This window comes from Anopheles marshallii, chromosome 2 (assembly GCF_943734725.1).
Source record: "Anopheles marshallii chromosome 2, idAnoMarsDA_429_01, whole genome shotgun sequence".
NCBI lineage: Eukaryota > Metazoa > Arthropoda > Insecta > Diptera > Culicidae > Anopheles > Anopheles marshallii.
The window spans coordinates 6,581,409-6,590,575 of NC_071326.1; the positions used below are offsets into that span (position 1 = coordinate 6,581,409).

At 44.8% G+C, this 9,167-nt stretch overlaps 4 protein-coding genes across 4 annotated transcripts; 2 read left to right on the top strand and 2 right to left on the bottom strand.

Moving 5' to 3' along the window:
- Positions 1–266: 266 nt before the first annotated feature.
- LOC128707689 (putative fatty acyl-CoA reductase CG5065) lies at positions 267–2,704 on the top strand. The gene is made up of 7 exons (XM_053802647.1): positions 267–350; positions 423–539; positions 1,107–1,397; positions 1,466–1,679; positions 1,752–1,950; positions 2,017–2,256; positions 2,332–2,704. Exons 1-7 carry the CDS (start codon positions 342–344, stop codon positions 2,702–2,704), a joined length of 1,443 nt encoding a protein of 480 aa, XP_053658622.1. The 5' UTR covers positions 267–341.
- A 1,109-nt stretch (positions 2,705–3,813) lies between these two features.
- Positions 3,814–4,821, bottom strand: LOC128719209 (protein CDV3 homolog). The gene is made up of 3 exons (XM_053812831.1): positions 4,633–4,821; positions 4,227–4,508; positions 3,814–4,143 (listed from the first exon to the last, which is right to left on the bottom strand). Exons 1-3 carry the CDS (start codon positions 4,807–4,809, stop codon positions 3,916–3,918), a joined length of 687 nt encoding a protein of 228 aa, XP_053668806.1. The 5' UTR covers positions 4,810–4,821; the 3' UTR covers positions 3,814–3,915.
- Positions 4,822–5,714: 893 nt separating this feature from the next.
- On the top strand, positions 5,715–7,495 carry LOC128707319 (palmitoyltransferase ZDHHC3). Its single transcript, XM_053802271.1, has 6 exons — positions 5,715–5,795; positions 5,959–6,002; positions 6,065–6,206; positions 6,668–6,889; positions 6,980–7,192; positions 7,282–7,495. The coding sequence occupies exons 1-6, from the start codon at positions 5,715–5,717 to the stop codon at positions 7,435–7,437; spliced, it is 858 nt and encodes a 285-aa protein (XP_053658246.1). The 3' UTR covers positions 7,438–7,495.
- A 130-nt stretch (positions 7,496–7,625) lies between these two features.
- Positions 7,626–8,357, bottom strand: LOC128709749 (transmembrane protein 208). The gene is made up of 4 exons (XM_053804766.1): positions 8,352–8,357; positions 8,129–8,293; positions 7,919–8,055; positions 7,626–7,848 (listed from the first exon to the last, which is right to left on the bottom strand). The coding sequence occupies exons 1-4, from the start codon at positions 8,355–8,357 to the stop codon at positions 7,626–7,628; spliced, it is 531 nt and encodes a 176-aa protein (XP_053660741.1).
- Between the last annotated feature and the right edge of the window lie 810 nt (positions 8,358–9,167).

Sequence of the window (9,167 nt, forward strand, 5' to 3'; positions counted from 1 at the left end):
CATTCTGCTGAGAGATAATCAATCATTAGACAACGTAGAATCAGGACCATCAACGATCGCTGACTTAGATCTTAAGAGGAAGTTACAAGAGTTGTTTCAAGAACAAACATTAATTGCACACCAAACATTGGACACTAAAAAGCGAGAGATTACATGGAAGGATTGGAAGTGACGAACCTCAACCGCAGAGGAGATGGACATCAAAGTTCAATTTACGTTCCAAACGACTCTACTTATTTCAACTACCAATTATTATTTCCATTGCAGATCTAGTAAAGAAAACGCCTGTACAGTCATGGTACACAGGAAAAACGATCTTCGTTACCGGTGGCTCCGGTTTCATGGGCAAGGTAATGATGCTACCGCATCGGTGTTGGTGGTGTTCTCGAGGGTGACTAATTTCGTTCGTTTTATTTGATCAGGTACTGCTAGAAAAACTGCTCTACTCCTGCTCGGACCTTGAGCGCATCTACGTCCTGATGCGACCGAAGCGCGGTAAATCGCCTCAAACGCGCATTGAGGATTGGTTGAAATTGCCGGTAAGTAACAAACCGCTGCCGCAGTCTCCTTTTACAAGAGAAGCGCAGCGATCGTTAGATAACACCGGAGGATTACTTTAAGAGAGGAGCGGGGCGGGGGAGCCAGATGGCAATCAGGGGGCAGCAGGGATTACGGTGATGGTTCAATTCATCCGAGCCGCCTCTTGACGTCAATGGCGTCTAAGTAATCATGATCAACACTTGGCTCTAGCACATCCCGCTGACTCTGAAGGGCAAAAGGGTAGAGCAGAAAGATCAGCTAACAGCACACAGATGAAAAAAAAACCACAGAACTAACACTCTCCATCATGTACATGATCATCAGCACGGTACGGTACCATCTGTGTAGCGATCTCGAAGCCGTGCGTACGAAAGCCATCCTGCCATGACGGTTCAATTGCTTCTTGATGAAGAATAATTGGAGCCGTACCTGGGGCAGACAAACGCCCAGACACACATGCAATTAAGATCACCTTCAGCATTACTATCGGCGTGAAGCATGTCGCGGGGCAAAGCAAAACAACAATTGAAGATTGATCAATGCAAAATCATTAACGCCTTTTGCAGGTTTTCAAGCGCATCCGCGAGGAAAAGCCGGAAGTGTACAAAAAGCTCGTTCCGATACCGGGCGATGTGACGAGCGATAAGCTCGGCATCAGCCCGGAACACGAGCGACTGCTGATCGAACAGGCCGAGATTGTGTTTCACTGTGCGGCCACACTGAAGCTCGAGGCGCGGCTGAAGGATGCGATCGAAATGAACACGATCGGGACGAAGCGCATCCTCGATCTTTGTCTGCAGATGAAGCGTCTGAAGGCGTTGCTACACTTGTCCACTGCGTTCTGTTACTGCGATAAGGTACGGTCGTCTGTACACCAATACAGAAGACTTTAATCAATGTGTGCTTTTGGCTTGTGCGCTTTTAGGAAGTACTCACCGAGAAGGTGCACGACTTCCATCACAATCCGTACGATCTGATGCGTACCGTGGAGTGGATGGATGAGAAGGCGCTGGACATGATCACGCCGAACCTGCTGAAGCCTCATCCCAACACCTACACCTACTCGAAGCGATTGGCCGAAATGATGGTACGCGATGCCTACTCTAATTTGCGCGTCTGTATCGTACGACCTAGCATCGGTAAGTGTGTGTGTGTGATTAGCTAATTGTGTCAGCCCGCTGGTTCTAAACGAGAACGGTTCCTTGTACTAGTGTGCCCAGCCAATGCGGAACCGGTTGAGGGATGGGTGGACAGTTTGAACGGTCCCGTCGGTATAATGGTTGCTGGCGGTAAGGGCATTATTCGGTCGATGCTGTGCAATGGAGAATACAATGCGGAAGTCATCCCGGTTGATTTAGCCATCAACGGGCTCATCACGATCGCGTACACTCTGGGTCAAATGGAGGAGATGTAAGTGTGTTGTAGCGCGTAGATCAATAGCGGGACATCTCAACCGAAACACCGCGTATTCCACAGGCCGAAAGAAATACCGGTGTACAACATCACATGCCGCGAGACGAAGCGAACCACCTGGAAGGAGGTGTTGGATCTGGGCAAGGCGACCGCTTACGAGTATCCGTTCGAGGCCGGTGTCTGGTACCCGGACGGTGACATTACGATGAACAAAACGTACCACACCATCTGCGTCATGCTGTTCCACTGGCTGCCCGCCTACTTTATCGACTTTCTGATGTTCTGCTTTGGCCAGAAGCGATTGTAAGTAGTTGGAGCTGGAGCTGCTCTTTGCTGCCGAATTCCCTTTTCTAAGCGTACGCAACTCTCGCCTTGCAGCATGTGCCGCATACAGAACATGGTGACGGAGGGGCTTAGTTTACTGCAGTTCTTCACCACCCGACAGTGGGACTTCAAATCGCACCAGTATCAAGCGATAGCGCAACATCTCACACCGGAGGATAACGTCATCTTCACCATGGATGTGGACGCGATCAACACGAAGGACTATCTGCGGCGGATCATTCTCGGTGGCCGTCAGTTCTGCATGAGGGAACCACTGTCAACGCTACCGAAGGCACGCATCCAGCTCAAGTTCCTGTACGTGCTGGATAAGGTGGCGAAAGCGTTCATGCTCTACCTGATGGCGTGGCTTTTCCTCACGCTGACCGGATTGAAGGCACCGGTCTATGAAATGCTCGGATGGGCGTAATCCTGTATGCCATCAACATTCCTCAGCTGGGAACGGTATAATTTGTTTCTCGTGACTACCATTAGTCCTTTGAGTGTGTTTTCGTTTTGTTCATTGGATATCATGTTTCCCTCCTCCATTATTTTGTTTGTGTCAAAGCACTTAACGTAATAAAATAAGAAACAAGTTGGTAAAGAAGTTAAAAACTGTTTTTTTAACTAATTCTAAGCGCAAAGCTACGGTAACTGATAGGTTAATTGGAGTCACAATTGTTAATGGAATCCGCCACGTGCCTGTTGGTTCAAGAACTCTCCAAGTGGGTTAGCTCTCGCCGCCACCGTTCGGTGGTTCTAATATGGAACTCAAGAATGCTGATGCAAAGGTTTAAAAGGTATTTTGGGAACTCTATTCTACAAATCAATCTTGATTTTGTCATACGACGATTTAATAGACCGCATTGCTGTAAGGTTCTCTGATATATCAGTAGCTTTGAGGCATATGATATTAGAGTCCCAGACCCAGAAAATTGATAGTAGTTCGATGGTTCGGTGGCACGATAAAGATTTCAATTGTTAAATAGAGTTTTGTGTAATCTTGCACGCTAGACTTCTATATAAGTTGTAGTTCCAAAAAAAGAAGATTGATGAGGGTTGATGGCGCCGTAGAGGTGATCACCAGAAAAAAAAAAAACAATAAACGATTGACAGTTGATTGTTCACGACCATGAGCAGATTCGGACACTCGCGTGGTAAACCCCGATGTTGCGAAACCTGTTAAGTAAGCAAATAATTAACAATTATTTTTAATTTGTATGTGTGTTTATGTGTGTATTTAAGCCATTTCGAGGTTCAGTTTTGATTTTATTTTTAGTTGCTTTTTATACAATCTTGGGCAGTAGGTACGGTGGTTGGTAAAGTGGATCCAACGCACCAGAATAATCACACACGCAAGAAAACGCAGCTTTTGTGAATTTTGAGGTAATCCGAAATCATTTAATGTATGTCGCATTGCGCATGCATAACGATGTGAGTGCCTTGGCTGGTCTGGGACGCACATAACAACTTGGCGAAAAATGAGCACAGGCTGCAGGAAACACTAACGAAATGACCGAAGGCACCGAAAAGAAAAACTGCAGTTAACAGAGAGTACGAGAACGAAGTAGGCGCATCATGATGCAAGAGTAGAGTGTAAGAATTTAAAACGATATACTGAGCGGTCCGGCACTTTGTCCCCTAGCTCGCATCGTTGTTCAGTGAGTTGTACCGGTTACCGATACTGATCTGGCTAGTGGAGGACTGTTCGACCGTTTTCGCCCGGACGCCGTGCTTCACCTCCTCGAATGTAGGATCGGGTTTGGTCTGTTTCGGCGGTTCGGCCGGTTTTTCCTGACCTAGTGTGGGGAAGTACTCCTCGCTTTGCAGATCCGGCGCAATGCCTTTCTTCTGTTTTTGTTTTGCCATCTGAAAATGTGCAATATCCGATCGTAAGCCGACGTAGTAGACAGTGTAATGCGGTACACGAGCATTCCGTACAGATTACTTACGAGATTTTTCATAGCAGGACTGATATAGATATTGCTTGTGGAAGCCGGTTCGGGTGCCGCAACCTTTTCTTTTGTCGCTGCATTTGCGTCTCCTTTGTTCCAGGGTTTGCTAGGATCACGGTCTTCCCCTTCTCTGCCTTCGGCGTCATAATTCGGATCGTTCATATCGCCCGAGTTCTCAGAATCGAGCTGGTTCGATTCGTCATCTATGGTTAGCTGGGCCAGTTTGAGTCCAGTGTAATCTTTCTTCGTCTCCTCGAACACCTTCCATTCATCATCCGGCTGTAAGGGAAAGAAAGATGGAATGAGAACGAGAACAAGAACCTTTTTTGCAGGCCTTCTTCAATCGCTGACGCTCATTTCCGATCGGGCCAGTCCGGAACCAAAGGGGAACAGCCACACCTACCTCGTGAGAGTCATTTTTACCATCTGCCGGGTCGACTGTTCTCAGCTTCATCTTACTTTCGACGACCTTCTTCGACGTGTCATCTAGCTGCTTGGCTATCTCCTCGGCGGTGACAAACTTTTTCGCCTTTCCCTTCTTTTTGTCTTTCTTCGCGAAGAAATCATCTAAATTCGCCATGGTGGAATGGGCAACAAACGGGCAGTAGCACTTTCCGTACCGTGAAACAGCGAAAATATCGGTTCTTTTCCACAAAATGTGCAAATTGCCTGGTGGATTTTTCTCGCGCTGGAACCGACCGAAACGAATGCTGGGAGGAATACGGAGACGAATGACACAACGTGCGTTCAGCTGTCAGTGGCGGTCGCTGTGGAAAAGGCGCAACCAGCCAAATCATAATGACAGTTTGATTTTGAGCTAATGTTGAGGTTTCTGATTATTTTATGTCTAAAATCTTTTTAAATTAGATTTTCAGCACAAGTGAACACAATTTAGCATGAAATTGTGTAATTCATGCAACATATATCACCAATAAAGGCTTTACACTCCGAAAAACCGCTCCTATTGGCGCGTTGTCGGCGCAGAGATCTAACCAGATTGGTACCGAACAACATTATTTACAGACGTTTCCATATTTTGTTTATATCATTGGTAAAATTTTGAAGAAGTTTTGTTAATTCAATTTGAATAATGAAACACAAACATACATAATCCACTTTTTGGACGCAATATTTTTCCTTACTATTTCCACGGTTCACAACCACTGTTTGGTTGACAGAAGGAAAAACTTACATGATTTGACGACACCTGCGAACCGCGCACCAACCGCACACCGCGGATATTTGTTCGTCTTGCGTATAAACAACATACCAGAGCGCAGAAAGGCACGAAACCCTACAGAATGTGCAAAGATTTTCGCGTTTTATTTCCCATTCCGTTCAGTATCGATTGATTTGCGCCGTACACGTGCAGCCGGGGGTGGAAATACATACAATACCACCCCCTTTCATAGTGCAGTGGGCAAGCAAGTGCAATTTGGTTAAAGCAGAAGCATCCTTCGGCCCCATCCGCTGGTGCTACACACCATGGAGTATGAGTACATGCTGATGAGGAACGAGAAGGAAACCCAAAACCGCTGCTGCGGAGGTCGTGTTTGGTGTGTACAGGTACCGTTGAAATGTATTCACGTTTAATGCCCGTTATGCGTCACCGTTATTGAATTTGCCTCCCTCTCCCACCATGGTTTCGTGGGAATGCTGCAAAGTGTTGCCACCGGTACTGCACTTAATAATACTGTTATGACCTGTTCATTGTTACTTCCATTTGCAGGATATTTGCGGTATCATTTGTGCCGTCCTAACGTGGAGTTTAATGTAAGTGGCAATGTTTGTTGTTAAAAAAACGGTACCTTCAACGATATTCCCTTGTATTGCAGATTGTACGCAGAGTTTGTAGTTACAATGGTGATCCTGCTACCGCATCCTTATAAGGCATATCGGTACATTAACTTTATTATTTTTAATACGGGCTCGTTCCTGGCGTTTGCATCACACCTTCGAACAATGCTGTCCGATCCGGTAAGCACAATTGAAGAAGTAAGACAATCAAGGCATGAGATATCGATACTAGTGTTACACTTAATGAGGACACAACACTATTCAGGAGTCGGGATCTAATGAATCTGCACGACAGAGATTCAGATTCATGGACCAATGCTTTTGCACATGATTTATGCATGTTCTTTGTGGAAAATTTTCAACTTGTTGTTTAAACACTTTAATTCATAAAAGGAGATGAGATCGCAAATTTAGAACTCAACACACTGGTTTATCATGATTTACATTGCTATGAAAGGTATGGGTGATTGTAACGATAACGATTCACCATGAGCACTCCAGCCTGATAAGAAAATCTTATTTTCCGGACTTATGATAACGATTGCGATTGGTTGAAGCACGTGTTAAAACAAGAAACATAATTTCTGTGCCGATCGATGTACTATGTCGTCTATTGCTCAATGTATGTTCCTATCACGCAGGGTGCTGTACCTAAAGGGAATGCAACCAAGGAAATGATCCAGCAGCTTGGCTATCAAGAGGGACAGGTATTTTTCAAGTGTCCCAAATGCTGCAGTATTAAGCCGGAACGTGCGCATCACTGTTCCGTATGCCAACGGTGCATACGCAAGATGGACCACCACTGTCCGTGGATAAACAACTGCGTCGGGGAGAACAATCAAAAGTTTTTTGTACTTTTTACGGTAAGAAACGAACGAAGAAGGTTGCGTTGCAGCTCGCGGTAAGCCGTAACTAATCATGTGAACCTGTGTTTATCCTTTTTATCCATCCAGTTTTATATCGCATTCATTTCCATCCATTCGATATTCCTGGCTGTAAATCAGTTCTGTCTGTGCATTAAAAACGAGTGGAGAGAGTGCTCGAACTATTCGCCTCCGGCCACGGTGATACTGCTGCTCTTCCTTATACTGGAAGCGCTACTGTTTGCCGTCTTTACGATGATCATGCTCGGCACCCAGCTGAACGCAATATGGACCGATGAAACGGTATGGCACTACATCGTAGTTATCATAGTTCCTCTTCCACTCGGATGGCTAATATAGTTTTTTCCTCCGTTTTTCCAACTCCATAACAGGGCATAGAACAGCTGAAGAAGGAGGAAGCCCGGTGGGTGAAGAAGTCGCGTTGGAAAAGCTTTCAGGCAGTGTTTGGTCATTTCTCGCTAGCCTGGTTTTCACCTTTTACGCAACCGCTTAGAGCAAAGCACGAAAATTATTTATATTCAGTCTAATAAAAACAAAACACACGAAAACAAGAATTAATCTTAACAAAACGCGTATTGTTTCACACTTGGCCCGTTGTCTCTCCCACATAAAGCTAACCATTGGATGAAGGGTCCTTGAAACGGAGGAACGGCGAGGTTTCCCGGTGACCTGCGTACGGTTCATTTAGCGGGTCTTTCCTCCCCGATATCTAGTGTCACTGCCGCGCTCGGTTCATCTTTCGCATTAGTTTCTTTTGCTTCTTTTCATTCACAGGACCCTCTTCAGCGGGGTCGCCTTGGAAAAATTGCTTTCCGACTGTTTGCCATAGCAGCCAACCCGCCCGCACTGGAAGCAGCAGCATTAGCAGCCAGAAGAATTCGGACAAAATCGATACGAGCTGTGTGCCTGAGGTCAGGATAACGATGTCTTTCACGTGTCTGTACGAAGGAAGTGACATTGATGTTGGTTTATACACGCGACACGATTACGATAATACGGTCAACTTACTCCGTGATGCCGCCCTCTATATTAAGATCCGTACCCGTTTCGATGATATCACCTTTTTCGGTAAGTTTAGGTTTGCTTATCATAGCCATAAAGTAATAGCTGGCACTATGCGCCACCAAGCAAAGGATCGTCATGACCTGGTAAAAAAATAGAAACAACCCTGTACTCAGACAGAACGATTTTCAGGACAAATACCACTTCAATACGTACCACTGCAAGCGTAGAAAGTTCTGCATACACAGCGAAACCAAGGAACTGGACCGCGCTTGCGATTAGAGACATGTTGCGGTAAAACTTAACCGTGGCCACATTTTCTTCCACGATCTGTTTGCTACCCTTGGTAGCCTTCTTTTTGGGAGGTTGTTGCTGCTGCAAAAGTAATTAAAAGTGTATAAATTTGGTGTTTATTTTCCTACTTTTCGCGGCCACTTACCGACATGGTGCTGATATTCTGAATTGTTTAGTGCTGCTTTTTTATTCCTGCTTTCCCAAGGAACAACTTTTACCCCGCAACTAACAGTTTCACTGCGTTTCACACCGGCTGACTCCACATGCTGTTTTTTTATTTCTGCTTTCGTCGTGCCCAGTCAAAACACATCGGCACTTAACTGTCAGTTCGTGTACACAGTGGTTGGCCCGCATGGCCACACGTGGGATGAAGTTACAGCCGATACCCGAGATACGCGGTTAACGCGTGCCAGAGAAATCCGCGTATCTCGAGTTTTCTATAAAACATCGTTTATATGTCGTAACAAGGAATCAAATACTTATTTCCACGTTACGAAGCACATTCAAAACTGATATTCAAGCGTTTATTTCAAGAATTACAATACAATATTACGAAAATAGATTTTATACTAATGAATTGTAACATATTTTTGAAATTTGCAATTTAAAAATTGAATTCTGCATGCAAAACTCCATGAAATATCAAATTTATAAAATCCTCGTGTGTCGAGAACCGTGTATCTCGGGTATGAACTGTAATTATTTTTTTTTTATAAAATAAAACATTTTTATGACATGTTAATAACAGTTTCATACAAAAAATGGTACAATTGTATGAAAGTTCATTGAGAATACACTTGAATTGGAAGTTGTAATCGAAAACGAGTTAAAAAATTTAACTTTGTTTGAGTTGAAGAACATGTTCGACCACTGTGCGAAAAGGGCGGAAAACTGCAACTTTCCGATTATTCGTGCCAAGGGCTGCAGAAGCAAACGTGTTTGTTTGAAATTCGACCTACAA